The sequence below is a fragment of the Medicago sativa genome, chromosome 3, assembly GCF_051527215.1.
Source record: "Medicago sativa cultivar Bolivia chromosome 3, Bolivia_mono, whole genome shotgun sequence".
In the NCBI taxonomy this organism is placed as follows: domain Eukaryota; kingdom Viridiplantae; phylum Streptophyta; class Magnoliopsida; order Fabales; family Fabaceae; genus Medicago; species Medicago sativa.
This window is the reverse complement of record NC_140751.1, coordinates 11,252,749-11,273,122: the sequence shown is the minus strand read 5'-3', so window position 1 is coordinate 11,273,122 and position 20,374 is coordinate 11,252,749. Positions and strand designations below refer to the sequence as shown.

General features: G+C 36.2%; 1 protein-coding gene across 1 annotated transcript; it reads right to left on the bottom strand.

Moving 5' to 3' along the window:
- Nucleotides 1-6,364: 6,364 nt before the first annotated feature.
- On the bottom strand, nucleotides 6,365-7,693 carry LOC146935698 (uncharacterized). The gene has a single exon (XM_085749083.1). The coding sequence runs from the start codon at nucleotides 7,691-7,693 to the stop codon at nucleotides 6,365-6,367; it is 1,329 nt and encodes a 442-aa protein (XP_085605209.1).
- Nucleotides 7,694-20,374: the final 12,681 nt, after the last annotated feature.

Here is a 20,374-nt window from a genome sequence, read left to right as displayed (position 1 = left end):
CATTATCAACGGCTATAGTCAACGGCAATATGGATATAACATCCGACACGACATATGATGCATGAACATATGACTCAATTCACTATGCATATGTTCACAACAATTCAACGGCTATAATCAACGGCTATAAGTCAACGGCTATAATCATCATTCAACTATATCATATAGTTCATATCTCCACATAGTTCCTTACATTCCAAATAAAAGAACAATTACAACATATGATCACAAACATCATATTAATCACCTAACAACCATTCATACATCATCTCATAATCATATCAATCTAATCATAGAGGGTTCATAAGCATTTCATCGGCCAAATGCGACGAATTCACGAAGAACTCAAAGTTCGTCTCATTTTATCACTTTTCACCAAAATTTTCCATTTTCAAAGCAAAACAAGTTAGACCCAACACATCATAGTTTGAAAACCATAATTGAACTTATAGAATCCAAGTTTGAAAGTAGGAAGCAATCCATAAGGTTTGGGTTGACTTAAAAGTGGTTATGCGGAGTTTTCGTAAAATTTCTCTAAGACATCCTTAGAGTGTTTTCCTCATAACATAAAATCCATGAATCATTTTCAAGTCAAACCAAAGCCATTGGAAAGCTAACAAAATTATCTAAAACTTTCATGTTTACACCAAAGGCCAATTCAAAGCAGAAATGGGTGAAAAAGTACAAAAAACGCAGAAACCGAAGTTCTGTCAGCACGCACGGCCCGTGCCACGCACGGGCACGGCCGTGCCAAAAGGTACAGAAAGTTAGCACGGCCCGTGCTCGATTGACAGCACAACTTTTTCTTCGTTTTTCCGTTTTCACCATTTCGAACATAAAATTCAAACCGTTAATCGGATTTCGATGCCGTTTTCGCCTACATGCTCCTGACACTTAGCTCTATCATAATCTACAGAAAAATTCAAGTTTCAACCATCCCAAAATCATTTCTCTCAAACCTCACATAATCACTTATTTGCAAAAACGCTTAAACACCGACATTTCACACGGAAAACCCGTTTTCTCCCAAACGACTCGACTAACACAACCACAACATGAAAACAGAAATTATACCAAGTCCAATTCATCCAACAACATCAAAAACTCAGTCAACAACTTCATATTTCAAAAGTTCATTTTGGTCCTTCACATGAACATCTTAGCACAACTTCACCAATTCAAACAACAACTTCACAAAATGGAATACCCATGGTATAAATTAACAACAACAACATATCTAATTCATCAACAACCTCATTCAAACATGAATCCATCACTAATCAACCACAACAACACTAATTTATATCATTTTGAGCAAAATCAACAAAGTATACATATAAACATATATTGAGCATGTAATTTTATCAACAACAACTTGATTATCAACAAATCATGTCCTCAAACATAACAACAACAATCATGCACGAATTTACACCAATTAAAATCAATTCATCAATTTCACAAAATGGGTAGAAATGAAAAGTTAGGGATTATGGTTGAAATCTAACCCTCTTACCTCTAGCACCAAGATTCTCTAACCCAAGCTTCAATTTAGCTCCTAGATGATGAATCCCTCTTGCCTCTAACCCTTGCACTTGTTCTTCTCTCTAGCCTCTATCTCTTATCTTCTCAAATGAAAAATGAAATGAAAATGTTGTAACCCTATCTCTTCTCACTAACATTAGTTTATAAAGGCTCACTTAATGGGCTTATCTCACAAACCTTAATGGGCCTAACGTATTTCTAATTCAACCTCAAAAATGTTACTACTCACTTACCGGCAAAATATAACACTAACGGTCACTTAACGGTAATTAAAATAATTACTACACCCTCTCTAGTAACTTGGTAAAATAATAACTTCCACTAAACACTAAAAAAAATAACTTTCTGCAAAATTACAAAATTGCCACTGCCCTCAAAATGACCAAAATGCCCCTAAGTCCAAAATGACTAAAATACCCTTCTAACACCGAATTCTACGATTCCCAACCAAAAATACACACAGAGGCAAATAATCACATAAGAGCACATATAACACACATAAATAAATAATAAAATAAAACTAGCGAAAATCGGGCTGTTACAAAGTGCACCAATTTTGGACCTAAAATGCTATGAATGCTCGTGAAATGCTTGTATGAAAGTAGGACGACAAAGTTGACCTGACTGAGACGAGAAACAACAATGGGATACCCAAATTCGTTGAAGAAATAGGGATCCGACTCCGCTAGGGGGAATGTAGTTTCACTGGGGAAAGATTGTCTACTACCGTATCGGTTTGGGACGATAGCTTAATGAAGACAACGCTGTTAGCGACATCTCTTGAACAGCTAACGCTGGGGATGACACTTTTGAAAATAAGATGTGATTCCAAACTGAAACATGACGAAAGGTAAACTCAAGCGGTCCGTTGTTTAGGACTGGCAGCTTGAAACAAGATCAAAAAAGACTCAAGCTGTACGTTGTTTAGGACTTGCAACTTGAAACAAGATAAAGGTGGAATCAAGCTGTCCGTTGTTTAGGACTTGCCACTTGAAACAGGATAAAGGTAGATTCAAGTTGTCCGTTGTTTAGGACTTGCAACTTGAAACAGGATAAAGGTGGACTCAAGCTGTCCGTTGTTTAGGACTTGCCACTTGAACCAAGATAAAATGTAGACTCAAGCTGTCCGTTGTTTAGGACTTGCCACTTGAAACAAGATAAAGGTAGACTCAAGCTGTCCGTTGTTTAGGACTTGCTACTTGAACCAAGATAAAATGTAGACTCAAGCTGTCCGTTGTTTAGGACTTGCCACTTGAAACAAGATAAAAGATAAAGGTAGACTCAAGCTGCCCGTTGTTTAGGACTTGCCACTTGAAATAAGATAAAATGTAGACTCAAGCTGTCCGTTGTTTAGGACTCGCCACTTGAAATAAGATAAATGTGGACTCAAGCTGTCAGTTGTTTAGGACTTGCCACTTGAAACAGAATAAAGGTAGACTCAAGTTGTCCGTTGTTTAGGACTCGCCACTTGAAATAAGATAAATGTAGACTCAAGATGTCCGTTGTTTAGGACTTGCCACTTGAATTAGGATAAAGGTAGACTCAAGCTGTCCGTTGTGTAGGACTCGCCACTTGCCACTTGACACTGACGGGTGACATCTCTTGACCAGACACACTGGGGATGACACTTTTGATGATGAGAAGGTAAATGTCAGATGCTCATGCGTAGAAACTTGCGGCTTGACACAATGATAAGTAGAGACCAAATTGAAAAGACATGACCGAAACAAGATTTTGGTGACTAATGCAATCATGTATGAATTGATATCGCGTATATGATATGTATGAATGTATGAATAAGTGAAAGTATTTATGTATGATTGTATGAATGTATGATTGTATGGATGTATGAATGTAACTTGTATGATTGTATGAACTGTATATGAGAGACGACTCGATGAAACGAGACAAGATATGTAGGATGGGAGGCGGACTGACATCGCAGTACAAACACTCGGCAAACTTCCTTGGAGATGATATTATTGTGAACAAATTGAGCCATTGATGGGGTGAAACCCGGCACAAGGTAGCAACTGATACCTCCTGGGGAGAGAGCCTAATGTTTAACCGAAAGTCTGGAAGAAGTCGCCATTTGTAAACCAACGCGGAGTGCTTTTCCCCTGGCATGCTTCAACAGTCATGTTTTTTTTTTGTTTTTTTTTTGAAAAATCCCTAACTTTTGCCTGGACCGCCCTTTCGGGTTGTCAGTCCACCGGGAATATATTCCTTTTTTGTGCCCCTAATTTTTGCCTGGACCGCCCTTTCGGGTTTTCAGTCCACCGGGACGCTCTCTATTGCCTAAGCCGCCCTTTCAGGTTTTCAACTTAGCGAGCTTTTATTTTTGTATATATTTTTTTTGACTGTGAAAGCATTTTGCTCGAAGCAAAGGTCCTCTTCATTGTGCTTAGCCATGTTTCTCTTCTGGAACGTAACCGTTTTCGAGGCGGATGCTAATGTACGCTTCAACTACTCACGAGTTCAAAGAGAGTGTGTTTGTTGTTCACACTTTTCAAAAGATGTAAAAAAAAAGTTTCGTATTTTGAAAATTTTTGCATCAAGTATTGCCATAAAAAATAGAAGAAATTTTTGCAAATAGAATAAATGAGAGTTCCAAATAAATGGGCACAGGCTCAAATTTGATGAATTGAGTGGTGACCTGCCAATGGCATGGCTCCACGGATCTTTGAAAATTTTGGAAAATGGTAATTGTAATGGGGAGGTACATTGAACACAATAACCGCTATACTCCCTAACAACTTTGAATGCCCCAGTTTCAAGTGTTTGATCTGCAGATGCTTCGAATCGGAGGTTCTTCTGACGACTGGATGCCCCAAGTGGACTGTGCTGACTGATGCAGTTACTTGTCATGATCCTTAACTTTTGCATAGATCGCCCTATTGGGTTTCGACCTATCAGGATAATCCTTTTTGTTCATGTCTCTAATTTTTGCCTGGACCGCCTTTTCGGGTTTTCAGTCCACCGAGACGTTCATTTTTGCCTAAGCCGCTTTTTATGATTTGCGACTTATCGAGCTTTTATTCTTTGACAGAGTATTTCTTGACTGCATCGACATTGATGGGACGTGTGAGTTTGTTGACGTCCATAATTATAAAAGTCATTGCACACGAGCCTTCATAGTTAGGCGCCCACTTGCCCCTGGAGTCTGGTTGGAAAGTAGTACAAAGTTCCCTTCTTGAAATTCATGGGGACGAACCTTTTTGTTAGAAGCTTGTTTCAAACCTCTTTTGATATATCTGTACAAGGTCGTCATGCGTTTAAACTCGATCAAGCTTGGACTTTAGCAGAACTCCTATTGACGGGACTTCAACCTCCACGGGAAGCACGATCTCCATGTTGCATATTGGGGAAGGAGGGGGGATTGCCCTTGTTGAAATGTGTACTGAAGTATGATATCTGAGCAAAGCGAATGGTAGCACCTTGAGCCAGTCTTCGCAATTGAATGTCATCTTCTGGACAAACTCCTTGACATTTTGTTTGCAACTTCAATGGCTAAGATGCCCCAGTATGTGAGAGATCTCGTCAGAAATCTCTTCATTCTTCCCTTCTTCAGCTTCGGACACAGGGAACTCAAAGTCGGAAGAGAGTACATGGTTAATGTGTTCAACGGGTTTATTAATGCATGATTTGATTATTGATTTTGACAAGTAAGTATAAGTTATGATTATGCAGATATTTGAGAATGGTTATATTTTTTGGTTTTTTGTATTACCATCTTTCCAGAAGAAAAAAAAAAGCACAAAATAAAACAAAGTCGGGATCAAAACGACATTTTCATTAATGATGGAAAACACATGAAGCAAAAAGCCCTACACAAGTTCACTTTCGTCTTGGGCGGGACGAAAGGATGTTTTTGAAAAGCGAAGAGCAACAAACAAACATTATTTGAACAAATAAGTAGTAGGAGGATCATAAAAAATGACCCAATTGCAGCTATCCAGTCCATGTGTCACAATATTAGGCAATATAATTGGGCAATGGATTAATTTGCACATCCGAATTCAACTTTCAAAGAGCAACATATTGGCTTCAATCAGCTTCTGGACTTCAATCTTCAAAGATAAACAGTGCTCGATGTCATGGACGGGTGCTTCTTGATGAAAGGCACATGAGAGGTCAGGTTGATACCCAACCGGCAACTCGATAGGCACTCGAGGAGGCTTTCTAGTTTTGACAAGGTTCTTCATGAGCAAGATGGGAAGCAGCTCCGCATACGTCATTGGGATTGGTTCAAACTGCATCTTTGGAGCCTGTTGTCGAGGTTGTTGTTGATGTTGGCATTCGTGCCCCTGCTGGAACTGCGGCTTCTTTGACTCGCCCTGGAGCGTTGTGATCTCTTGTCCACACTTCTCCCTTTTTGTTTGCACGAGTGTCGTAGGTGCGAGTTGGCCTTGGGCGAGGACAGTCGGACCACTTTTGAAACAGATTGACCTCTATGGAAAAGAAATTTTGTGAGACTCAGAATTGAGACTATGAAATGCAAAATGATGCATGATGCTTATGCAAAAATAGACACATTTTTTTTATTTACTGAAGGACTTATAAAAGCAAATTTGTAAACATCATAATTGAAAATTCCATTGAATATTTAAAGTACTACAAGATAATTCCCTTTTAACAAAACTGAGCCAAGGGATAGACTCCAAAGTACATCACAAAAAGCTAGAAAATAACATAAAGTGGTGAAACAACTGGGAATATCTTGAGCTTTTGTAGTGGACTACTCCTCGAAATCCGGGTGTGCCCCTGCGAAGAAATCCATGCGCTCCTTCTTGCTGATAAATTGTGCGAGCCTCGCACTTTAAGCTTGAATCTGAGCGTCCTTTTTAGTTATCTGCCCCCTTTGCTTGAGGAGCTCATGCTCCTGCTGTTCTATTTTACCACCCATAGTTTCCATCTTGAGCATAGCTTCATCATATTTCCTTTTCAAGGTGGCATTTTCAAGGATTAACACAGCTTCCCGCTCTTGGCTTTCCTCCTGAGTTTTTGGGGGTAAAGGTAAGGGCATGGACGGAATAGTCGAGGTTGTGAACCTTCGTTGAGGGTAAGGCATCTTCAGTTTGTTTGCTCGATCAATGACCCATTTAACATAAGCTTCATGGGCGGTATTCGACTTCCTTCCTAACTGGTTCCTATCCATCCTGATAATGGAATGCCAAGCTTTCACAAATTGAGCTTTTTGGTTCGCACCATCCTCCTTGTAGAGGAAGAAATCTCTGTCTAGGATGCGGTACAGAGGCTTCATCTTCATAGGGTATCCAAATTGACGTCTAGCAAGAACTGGGCTATAGCTGATTCCTCCACGTATACCTAGGAGGGGTACGTTGTTGGATTCTCCGCACCTGTCGATGATAACTTCTGGGTCACAAGCTGGGTTGAACCAAGTTATGTCATTAGGGGTAAGGGTCATGAACTTTTGGGACCATGGAACATATTCTGGCCTAAACTTGGGACAGGGTAAGTGTGAGGTGATCCACATGTGGAGTAAAGGTGCACAACAAATGATGGTTCCTTTCCCTTTACTGGTTCGCTCATGGATAGAAACATAGGTGTCAGCAAGCAGAGTGGGAACTGGGTTCTGAGTTAGGAAGATTTGAATGGCGTTCATGTCAACAAAGTCGTTAACATTTGGGAAGAGCACAATACCATAAATGAGCAAGGCAAGGATAGACTCAAAGGCATCAATCTTTGATCTATTAAGACAAGTGGTGGCTTTTTGGTAGAGGAAGTTGTAGGATAGGCACTGAAGACCGGCTCTAAGGACGAACTTGTTTTTTATATCTGCTATTTCAAGGTGAAGGGCTTCTGCGAGAGCTCGGATTTTAGGGGTGAGTTCAAGGCTATGAAAGGGCACTTGGTTGAGTATAGGTAAACCAACCCAATGAGAATACTCCTCTAATGTGGGAAAGAGCTGAAAATCTGGGAATGTAAAGCCATGGCAGATCGGATCATAAAACTGGACCAAAGTATTGAGGAGTCCCTCATCCACCTTTGTCATGAGAATGTCGACCAAGCAACCGTACCGCCCTCGAAAATGATCTGGATCCTCCAATCTTCTTGCTAATTTCCTTAAGCTCTCCAAGTCTGGTTTCTTGAATTCATACCTATGAGTCCTCCTTACATTCTCCATTTCCTGTGATGTTTACAAAAAACCTACATAAGTCCTTCGATATTTTATGGATGAAAGAAAAAAACTATTTATGAATGGATGCATGTATGTATGATTATGCATGGAAAACATGATGAGGTTTAAGGTATACAATGTTGGAGTCAAGGGTAACAACGCCATTTGGTAAGGACTATGGTTTTATTTGTACTTGTAACAAGGGTTCTACCAAAGTTCCCGAATTCCAACCGCCTTTGAACTTTATCGGATACCGAGACAACACCCGGTCCAACATCGTTCGTAGGAAAGTCTAATTCGAGTGTAGTATCGCGTGTCGACTAATACCGAGACAACACCCGGTTAGCCACCACACTACGTCCTAAAAAGGCCAAGATGGGTTAAGGGTTACTAAAGGTCCTTAGCGTTCAACGGAAACTTAAGAGTAATAAAGTCTAAGCGTGACAACACCCGCCGACATATATCACTTCAAGCTCCTCCGCTAAGTGTGGTTATCTCACGTGTGACAAGACACGAGAATACTCTAGGTATGCCACTATGAGTCTACCACTCCTATCTTATGTTTCACTCAAGTCTGGGTTAGAACTCATCTCACCACTCACGTTAAAAGAAAGAAGAAAGAGAAAGGAGAGAATATACATACACGTATTTCCATCTTTTATTTTTTTTATTTTTTAGCAAGTAATAGCACAAAAATTTAGATAAAACCAAGTTAGGCTCAACCCTCTTAGGGGGTCCCCAGTGAAGTCGCCATTTCTGTCGCGTCATTTTTCGGAGATCAAGGCTATTTGATTAGCGTTTGACTCACTTTTTATTTCACGACTGAACATTTTAATTTTTTAGAAAAGGGGAAAAAAGTTCAAACCACCCTATTTTGAAAAGTTTTTTGGGTTCGGGGGTTAGTTACATAAAGGGAAGGTGTTAGCACCCTTTATGTCCGTAGTACTCTACGGGAACCTCTTGGTTTCATTTAATTAATGTGCTATAACTTGCTTGTTTTGGAAAAAGATGGAATTTGAAATGATTAAAAAAAGAAGACCTAATTATCTACATTTTATTGATTTGGAAGGACATGGTCCTTTGCCTACGTACCCGTGAGGGATCAAAACCTCGTAGTTCGGGATAAAAAATGACGTTTGATTGGTTGTGTTTTTTTTATTAGTTTTGAAAAAGGTTTTAAAATGAAAAGCCAAGTGGCAAAATGAATTTGTTTGTATTTTATATTAAAAGTAAAATTACTCAAAGTAACATTAAATGGATTGAAATTTGATTAAGAAAGAAATTGAAAAATGGTCACTTGATTTAGGATCAAGGTTTATTTAGGAAAATATTTTTTGTGTTTTGTTATTTGTATGTTTTTGTTGTTTTCTCATAATTGGAAAGAAAATTTGAACTAACGAAGCATAAAGAAATAAAAGCGTAGGGACCTCGTAACCTAATCTAGAAGCATAAAGAGAAAGGCATACACACACGCACGCACCCATGCTCCTAAGCTATTACAAAAAAACCTATTAATACATTCTATGGTCTGCGAGAAAGTAAATAAATTACATTAGCCCTATATTTACATTCTAAATTGTGTGCAAGAAACGAAAATGAATAAATAATTTACATAAAGCCTATATACATTCTAATTACATGTACATAAATAAAAGGGCAATAATTGAATGCAAATGATGACGACACATAAAAATAAAATATGATGCAGCAATAAGTACAAAATTATAAGTAAAGAAAAATGTATGAAAAAAAAGACTAAAGCAACCAGAAAGTAAACACGAGGGTACAATCAATAATCAGGGGGGGTAGCAATTAAAGAAGCTGAAAATTGGGCCCAGCACAAAAGGAACCGAACCGGGTCGGTTTTATAAGTTGGGTCGATTTGGGTTAAAGCTGGAGCGGATCATGGGTTTTAATTAGGCCCGTCTGATTGATCGGACGGCCTTGATTTGATCAAGGGGAGACGGCAGGGGGCGTTAGATCAATCACACGCCCAGTAAGCGAGGGTGCATGCTAACACAGTGCACCCACGCACACTTGATCTGGTCGCGCCTATAAATAGGCTGTGACTGAGTTTTTTCATTTTTAACAAACCGTTTCTCTCTCTTATTCTCTTCTTGCTCTCGGCTCTCTCTCTAAATCCCATCTTCTTCTCCGACGGAGAGATGGCGGCCGGAGATAACTTTGGTGCGGCGGTTAGCCGTCATAGACGGCGGCGCCGCCGCTGTTAGCCTCCAAACAACTCTTTTTTTTTTTTAAATTTTTCGGTTTCTTGCCTATTTCTTACACTCCTTTCGATTACGACACTTAAAAATCCCTAAGCTTTTAGATCTAGAAAAATGGAAAGGAAAACTACCTTCTTTTTGGATCGGTTTTAGGTCCTGATGACGTCTCTGGTCTTTGTGTTGTGCAGATTGCTACTGGGTTATTGATGCTTGCGGTCAGGTTCGTGTTGGGAATGGCTGTGGATGTGCGATTCTGTCCTCTTCTTTCTGTCGTCCTTTCTTCCTTTTTTTATGATTATTTTTATACCCCCTTTTTCTTAGATCCTCCTTGATTGATGATTGTGGTGATGATGATGTTACGAAGTTGGATTCCTCTCTGGCCTCCTTCTTGCACTCGTGACTAGGTCCGTGAAATGCCTTGCGGTCGCAAACGTTCCTTTGCAGGTTCCCTGATTCGGTTCTTCCTTTGAAAGTTGCGGCGGCTTCGTGAATCAGTCCGACGATTTGTGGTATGGACCTCTGGTTATGGTTCGATGAAGGTGTTGGTGTGATTTTGGTGTGGGTCGATCGTTTGGACGAATTTGGGTAATGTTTGATGTTGGCCGATTGAGATTTGGGTATTTGAATTCGTTTTTGGTTTATAGTGACAGTGTTGGATTGCTTTGATGAGAGTGAAATTGATTGGGATTGGTGTGGTTGTGTCGATTGTTTTGTTTCTGGATATTCTTTTGTTCTTTTCGTTCTGCGTGTTTCAATCTGTTTGTTTGCAGACTTGCTGTGTTGCTATAGGTTAACGAATTTCGATGTATGGATGCCAATGAGTTGTGCGTTTTTCTGTGGATTTTTTTTGGCCCCTTTCTTGTGCAGATACAGGTTCCTTTTATAGTATTTAGTTTGGATGTTAGGGTTTGTTAGTCAAGAACAAAAATTCTGGGCAGATTGTGATAAGTAGCAACATTAGCTGGCTTGGATTGGGATGTGAACAAAGGAAACGCGGATGATTGATGACAGACTGTTATGGGATTGCCTCAAAAGAGGCGTGACATGTTTTTTGGATTTTATCATATGAAAATAACAAAAATAAAAAAATAAATAAATGGGAATAATACAAATTGAAATAAAAGGATGACTATGCAGACTTCCAATTGGACCTTTTGGACTTATCTAAAAAAAGTGATTAATTAAAAAGAAATGATGACTAATTAAAAAAACTAAAGTTATAATTAATTAATTAAAAAACAAGTTAAAAGATGGAAATAATAATTAAAAAAGAAAGAGAAGTGGGCCCGACTCGGAACAAAAATATGAGGTATTTTAAAATACCTCTCTGCCGAAATTTTTACCGAAATGTCGGGGACTGATCAGGGTCACGTGACGCGTGTCAGTGGGACCTTAGGTCAAAAATTGGGGTATGACACAAATGCCTTGGAAAAAAATATAACAAAGGTACATAACATAAATAGAAGCAACATAAGACAAATAAACAGTTAAAAAAAACCATAATAAAAGAAATGATGAATCTTTTGGGAAGGTGTTAGAAGATGAGCTTTTGAACTCGATTATCCCGGCTTGCTAACTGTCATGTTACGATCGGCAGACCGACATTATCGAGTTCATAAGAACCTCTTCTTTGGAGTTAGATCTGCAACATAATGAAGAAAGGCAAGGTGTTTCAAGATGATTTCTTTGAGTTAGATCCTGCTGCCTTGCCAAATGACATATTTGTAACGCCCTAGATTTTTAATCCAAGACATTACTTAAAAATATTCATTTTCTTTAGAAAGTATGAGGCTCTTCTTTTTTTTTTTTTTTTTTATAAATAAAGCAATAAAAGGAAACTAATAAAAATATATTTATCATAAAAGTAGTAAAATAAACTGATACAAAACTAATCTTAAGAAAAAGTCATTTTGTCGCCGTGCACACTTTCATCACACATAAACTTCATATTTCATTCTTTGGTACCTACAACATTTTATTAATGTAAGGGTCAATTTCCAATTCCACATGAGATCACATAAACTCAGAAAAATGTCATAAAATAATAATAAGAATACTCATCAACCAAAAAGGATTAGAAATTACTAAAAGAATAAAGTACCAAAAACTATTTTCTAAAACTTTATGCATGAAGTGCATGATATGCAAGACTCAAATGATCTGGATATCGTCGTGTTAACGCACACAGTCACGACTAAAATGAACCACTCAATGGTTCCTGCAAGGCCCGCCACCCAGTGACATTAGCCCAATAAAACTAGACCACTAAATGGTCTCTGCAAGGCCGTAGCCCAAAGAAACTAGACCACTAAATGGTCTCTGCGAGGCTGAATCCCAAAGAAACTAGATGACGAAATGGTCTCTGCAAGACCGTAGCCCAAATACTTCATGATATGTTATGCGACTCAATGTCATCAACAAAATATCCAATAATAAGACCATGAAATGCAGCCGACCAACCACTAATATTTTATGAACCACAAACCATTTTTAGAATCATATATAGTTATCAACATGTCAAATCTAATAAACAAATTCTCTTAACAAGCAACACAATATTCAATCAAAATTATATAAAATCATTAAATAGAATAAAACATAGAAAAACTAACTCTTTTTAATGGACAAAGAATTCTACTACTATTTCACAACACCTATTCGACCTAGAATGATGGTGTGGGGAAAAAACCCTTACCTTCGGTGATTTACTTTCTAACCACCTCCGAATCCCAACGAAAAAGTTCACAAAGGAGAATGAGCCAAAGCTTGTGCTACACAAAATTGAATAGGAATGGCTTCGAGTTTGGTTTTGGCGTGACTAAGCTACATGGTGGCAAAGGTCTTTCTATTTTTCTTTGTTTCTCCCGGAGTAAGAGTTTTAGGACTTACTCCCTCCGGTCATTATTATAAGCAAATTTCTAATTTTTAAATTCATTCAATAAATGATGTATGTAGTCTACAATATAGACCTAAAAAGTCAAAATTAATTTGCTTATAATAGTGACCGGAGGGAGTAAAAAATTATAAGTTGGGGCGTGAGATGAGAGGGTTGAAAGTGATCCTTTCATCAATTGTATGCAAGCTAATAAAGGGCAACGACTAGTTAGTTTGAATCTCTTAAAAGAAGAGAGAACGAGAGTTCATGTATTTAGCCTCCATTGTGGGAAAAGGAGAACGAAATCCAATTCTCAATGAATGGTCAAATATTTACACTGTCATTTAATGATACAAAATACTTTTATTTTCTTTCTTCAACCTCGTAAATATTTACACACACACACATTAACGTTTAGAGTAATATTTTATGTCCGTCTGTCTGTGTTTTTATTACGCTGATGTATATAATTTTTTTTAGTGTTGCTTGGTTGAGTGCTACCTCACCGATTTTTTTAACTATTTTCCAATTTTATATTTTTAAAAACTTTTAACTATTTTCTAATTTTTTTATTTTTAACTATTTTCCAATTTTTCTCCCAAATTCAGTTGCTTCTACACTGCCGTTGTTTTTTTCCCAAATTCAGTTGCTTCTACACTGCCGTTGTGGGAGATTAAGATACCGTTTGACCCGTTTTTTTTTACTTCTCCACATTTTTAAGGAGAAGTTAAGTCAAACACAATATCAATTAAGTACTTACTAAAAAAGGTATTTTTTTAATGCATAAAATTGAATGGAATGAGCTTTGGCCAAAAGTTGTTGAATGTTACTTCAAAAAACTACTTCTCGACAATTTATTTCACAAGAATCTCTCTTCAATTCACGTTGGGAACCTTTTCTTTTATTTTTTAATATTATATTTTAATATGTTTTTTTCTTCCATTTAATTTTTTTTAGCCGTTCCATTTAATTTTTTTAAGGAGGTTCCATTTAATTTTATTAGCTTTGTTTCAATGAAATTTTATTATCTTTTTATCACTTATATATTTAATTTAAATATCGTTTAATCATAACAACCTCACAAATATTTTTATTCACGCTATCATTTAATGATACAATATATTTTTATTTTCTTTCTTCAACCTCGCAAATATACAGACACACATATTAGCGTTTAGAGTAATACTTTATGTGTGTCTGTTTTTTTGTTACGCTAATGCGTATATTTTTATAAATTTTTTATTTTAATTAAAAGTAAAATTGTAAATGTCTTTTCTTCCAAAAAGGTATTGATGCCTAAAAAAATTATGCTTATCTAATATATATATATATATATATATATATATATATATATATATTGACACACACATAAAAGGTATAGATGCCTAAAAAAATTATACTTATCTTATATATATATTGCACCTTTATATCGTAACAAACTATGCATATCTTTTTCTTATTCAAAAAAAACTAAACATTGCTGAATAGAAAAGGTATTATTTTCTATTTTGTCAGCATCAGATGATAGGATTTTGTATAAGTTTGATAATGACCCGAAAGATGTCTTTCTTTATGTAGTGGGAATATAGTTGATGTAACACTATGGGAAAAATACTCCGTAGCTTTATCATTTACCATCTATTTACCTTGAGTTCTTTGCTTCCATTTTGTAGTCAATGGCAACCCAAATATATGTAACAATTGGTCAGGTTCGAGTCTGCTCATCAACCTACATCATCCGGTTGTTGAGAAGTTTAAGACTTAGTAAGTTTGCATTATGATTTCACAATACAGTGTTAGAGTAACTTATTATTTCACAATCCGATTTGATTGTTTTTTGACCATGTTTCTGGAATTGTTGTCGTGACCTTAACACTTCTCAAGCTCAGAGTCAAAGCTTTAGTTAGAACTTAAGTCAGAGTTCAACTTCTTCTCAACGTATTTCGTACAACGATTTTTCCAAACTGTCTCAGGTTAGGCCATTTGCTGAATTTATAAACTTAGTCAATGTCTGCTTTTTTTATGCACAAACATACTTTGAGTTTTTTTACGCACAAATTAAAAATACATATTGCATTATTCTTTATTTCATGTGCATAATTTGTGTTAGGAAAGATACTGCATCACTATTTGGAAAACAACTAAATTCAATCCTAACCAGTTTGGATTGTATAATGAGAGTTGCACTAAATGTTCGAAGACATCAATGTCAAATGGTGCTAGCTATATATGCACATGCGGAAGTGATGCTTAATTTCCATTTGTTTCAACAATGTTAATTGGTCAACGGGGTACATATAATGCACATGCATGCATTTATCTAGACTTTACAGGAAGATAAATTAGAAGTCATGTTACATTTTCTTTAGCTTAAAATTTATGCGACCTTTATTTTATAAATTATATGTAACTATATTCGCATACATCTTATCCATGTAAATATGCATTAGACTAATATTGCAGTTACTTTCCTGTTTAGCATTTCCCAAACGAGGTGTCAAGAACAATTCTGAAAGGAAAGCGCAAAACAATCACTCTCATTGATGACCAGACACAGAGGCAGTATAACTGTCACCTCATTATCGCCGATAGAGCAAGCTATGAAAATTACTTGGGTGGGCAGTGATTCAATTTCTGCAGATAACGAGTGATAGAAGAAGGTGGTAAGCTCATCTTTGATCTCGAAAAGTCACAGAAGAACTTGCAAGTTCGAGTTGCTCCAAAGTTGATCTTTGTTGTTGAACTATTTGAACTTCTACTATTTTGACGTATCGCTTTGGACTGTAGTCGTAAACTATCTTGACTTGGGGATGTCATTTGTTCTTTTCATTTTGTCTGGTGTAAATATTGGCAAAAATCCCTTTTTGGTTAGTCTATGAAACTTGCAATCTCTTTTATAAACCTAACTATTATGTAATGTTAATTTGTACATTGTTGGTTCCTTCATTGGTTCCAATTAGTATCATGTTAATTGTAATGTTATTTTCCTAATCTCTTGAACAAAATAAAACATGCTCTTTTCCTACAGTAAATCTTTATAATGCTTTGGTAAATGTTTTAGAAATGTACATATATATAACTTCTAACTAACACTGCAATTTGTTTTATATCAGCACTTCTCAAATGAGATATCAATGACATTTCTAAAAGGAACACGGAAAACAATCACACTCATCGACAAACAAGCTCAAAAAAGGTACAAGTGTCACTTGAAAACGGAAAAGAGAGCAAGTTACAAAAAATACTTAGGCGGCCAATGGTTCAAATTTTGCCGAGAACATATGTTAGAGGTAGGTGATAAGTTAATTTTTGATCTAGAGAAGCCACCTAAAAATATGCACGTTCAAGTCGTTTCCAAATAAAGATTTGGTGTTCATGATCCGCACTTTCAACAGATCACCTTAACTCTAATCATAGACTAGATTATCTTCACTCACTGATGCTAGTTCTTTGCTTGATTTCATTTGATGTAAATATTGATATCAATCATTTTTTGGTAACTCTATAACAACAACACTCTTTTTTATAATTTTGGATAATATGTAAATTCACACATCATTGGTTCCTTTATTGGTTCCGATTGTTTTCATCCTAAATATTATGTCAATTCCTAATCTCATAAACTGATTATACGCTCTCTTAATCAGCCCATACATATTTTATGATGAATCACAATGTTCCTTTATTTTAACATCTCTTCTTTCGAAGATTTTTTTTTATCGAATACGTTATTGAACCCGTGCGAAGCACGAGTTTGTAAATAGTTTGGATTAATGAAAAATATATTGCTCTTAACTCCTTTGACTCAAAACAACGTGTGTTTAAAAATGAAAACTAATGGCTATGTCTTTGGCAATTAAAAATAATTCTTTAATAGCTTGCAGCTCCTCCAATTATTCTGCTAAAAATAAATTTAATGCTACACTACAAGTAAAAGTACGATGCTCTAATAGTCTAAAAATAATGTGATATTCTAATTAAAATGATATCATGCTAAACACATCAATATTCTTTTATGATATCTATTAATTAAATAATAAATAAATAAAAGGTTACTAAGAAAGAAATATAAAAATTTTGGGTCGTTACAATATTCATCTGACAGGCAGCAAGATCTAACTCACAGCAACCTCTTGATATTTTTGAGTTATATATCTATCAAGGAGGAAGCAAGGAGTATCTATATATTTTTGACATCATGCTGAAGATCTTCATCACGCAGTCAAATAGAGAGCTATCTATTTGCGACCGCATGAGAAAGATCCTCGGCTTAATGACAAAAATTTGCAAGGTTTTCTTTGGTGTGTTTGTGTGTTTTGCTGGTATTGAAGCTGAAAACCAGATAGGGTGTATTTATAGAGGTCCTTGGATGTTGTGGACCAGATAAACTCTTGATGCAATGTGGTCCATACAAAAGAATCATATGCTGAGGTGTTCCGGATTTAGTAATCCGGAATGCACTTACGCTCTATGTAAATCCGAATTACATAATCCGAAATGCATATCTTTGGTTATTTTATCGATTAAATGAACATCTTTGACGAAAATTAAAAACATGATGAAAGTTTAGATAGATAAATAAATATATATATATATATATATATATATATATATATATATATATATATATATATATATATATATATATATATATATAGGACATATCACATGAAAATGATATTTTTATGTGAGAATGTGAGAATAGATTTTCAGCTTTCAGATTAAGATTTAATGGCTGAGATTAAAATGCTCAATTTAACAAAGATGTACATAAATAACTTTCTCTCTCTTTCTTCTACTGCTTCACGTCTACATCCATGGAAGTAAAACCATTTTTTTTCTTCTGGAAAATTGTAAAGAAAGGATACCAGTCATTATTATTTGTAATCATCAATATTTAGACTTGTAATTGAATCAATAACCTATTTTTGATTCACTAGTTGAATCAATTCCAAACTTGGGTATAGATGAGAAAATGCTTTGAATCAAATCCTATTTTTGATTCTACATTATGGAAGTTTATTACTCCCTCCGTTTCAAAATGAGTGTCGCTTTAGCCAAAAAAATTTGTTTCAAAATGAGTGTCACTTTACATTTCCAATACAACTTTAATTTTTTCCTTCCAACTTTACCCTCTCCAACTTTTCTCTCACACAATTTTTAATGCAACTTTAATTTTGTCTTTTTCTTATAAAGTAAGGGCAGTTTAGTAAAAGCGTTATATCCAATGATTATTTCATTCTATTTCTTAATCTGTGTGCCAAAGCCTAAAGCGACACTCATTTTGAAACGAAGGGAGTATTAAACAAAGTTTGTCCAGACTCTATGGAATCATGGAACATAAAAGCTTAAGCAGCCTAGAAAGGGTCTATGAAACTGTTAATAACAAGTCCACTGAGATTGTTGTTGTCCAGACAGGTGAATAACAAGTCCAGAAAGTGTCTTTTAGAATTAGTTTTTTTTTTTTTTTTTATCAATTCAAGATTTAAAAAAATAAAAAATGAAGTTACCGAGATTTCAAGAAAACAACACGTAATGTTCAACATAACTGATGGATAGTATGGATAGTGTGGGTAGAAGGTAGATGACGATGGATTGGAAAAGATGAGAAGGGGACCGGAAATGGTTTTACAAGCCTTGAAATTGGATTGCAAATGGTTTTCATTTATGGGATTGCCGGCCGTGAACGAGATGTATGAAGGTGGCGGCGACGAGTTCCCGACCGCGAATCAATGGTGGAAGATGGCGGCGGCGGGATTCGCGCCGGTGAGGGTTGGGTCGCCGGAGAAGATTGTTGTTGAGGAGGAAGAAGAAACAGCAGCCAAGAAGAAGAAGAGCTGAGGCAGAAAGGTGTGAAAGTAATTGAGTGAGATTTCATTAGATGATTGACACATAACCACTTTTAATCTCAGCCTTTACTTTTTAATCTAAAGGTTGTAGTTTATTCTCACCATTCTCATATAGGTTGTAGTTTTTAATCTAAAGGGACCCCTATTTGTAGAGGTATCTGGGCGTCAGTGCAATGTGGATCACACAAAAGAATCCAATGCTGAAGCAATCCGGATTCTAAAATCCGAACCAACCCTCACCATACACAAAGTCCCAAGTTTCCCTTCGTTTCACGCCATGATCGTATTTTTCCGGAAAATAAAATTCGGAATCTATGTGTATTCCGGATTATATTTTTCGGACTGCACCAGAAGCTTTTGGCCGATGGTCTGCACCACAAAGAAAACGTTTTCAAAGGTTGGTCAAGTCAAAAACCGCGTTTTTACACATTTTTTGACTACATTAATGGCTTTCATACCCTTTTTTTTTACCCTCCCTCCCTATAAATAGGCTCATTTCCTCACAATTTCTCACACCCTCTTCTTTCTCCTCTTCTCCTATTCTCCATTTCTACAACGATGTGTTTCCATTGTTTGCCTTTCATAGAAAGAGGCCTCATTGGAAATCCATCAGGGGTCATATGATCGGTCAATAGAGAAGGGGTCAGTCTGGGTGTGAGGTTGGTCTGTCTGGCCGTTAGTTTGCCCATCATGGTCTCTTGCTCCCCAGATGCCCTTGTTTCCCCTCTGTCTCCCCACCAACAGTGAAGCTATTGGTATGTCCTATCAGCCGGAGCCACTGGTATAGGTTATGCCCCCCCTCCTTAAAAATAGTCTTAGGTTCTTATGTAATAAAATTAGAAATAGTTTTAGATTCTTATGTAATAAGCTTAAAAAGCTTCAACATTATTGTAATGTATTATTCAAATATCAATAAAATGAGTTGTTTTTATCTTTTTGTTTCTATTTTATATGTTTATTTGCATTTATTTTACGAATTTCAAAGCTTAAAATTGAAAAAGTTCTAGAAAAAGACCATTCCGGATTTCAAAATCCAAACAAACCTGGAAAACATTAACAATGCATTTCAGAAAAAGAAATTCGGACCAGGGGTGAAATTGGTAAAAATAGGGCGCGCGAGGGGGAAAAGTTAAACGCATAAGCTAAAGGGGTATCATTGAATAAGACATGAATGAATTGAATGCAGTTTTTATGTTTTTCTTCCTTTAGGTAACCCTAGATTTAGTGATAACTTAGCATATTTTATCAGTCTGTGCGACCACAATTTTTCAGTTGCGTGACCACTATTTTTTCAGAAAAAGTGTGGTCCCGCAACTAAAATGTGCGTGACCACTAATTTTCCATTTAGTTAACCAAATAAATTCTAGAAAAATAGTGGTCACGCAATTAATAAAATATGGTCACTATTAAGAGAGAAAGAATGAGAATGAAAAGTGATATTATTATTGATTGTGAATGAAGATACAATGAGTTTATATACATATGTGAGAGTACATAGTAACCTAAGATAGGAGTGGAACACTATATTACTTCTGAACACTTTAAACTCAATTACTTGAAGTACAAGTTACTCTAAACTCTAAACAATATTACTCCGCCATTTAATCCAAAACTGCTTCAGGTTGCATTATAGGTTGAAATTCCGGCAGGCTAGCTTTCTTATGTTTTATACGATGTTTCAACATCCGATACGAACAGAATGTTAAGTAGGATGTTTTAACATCGAGCTAGCAGAAAA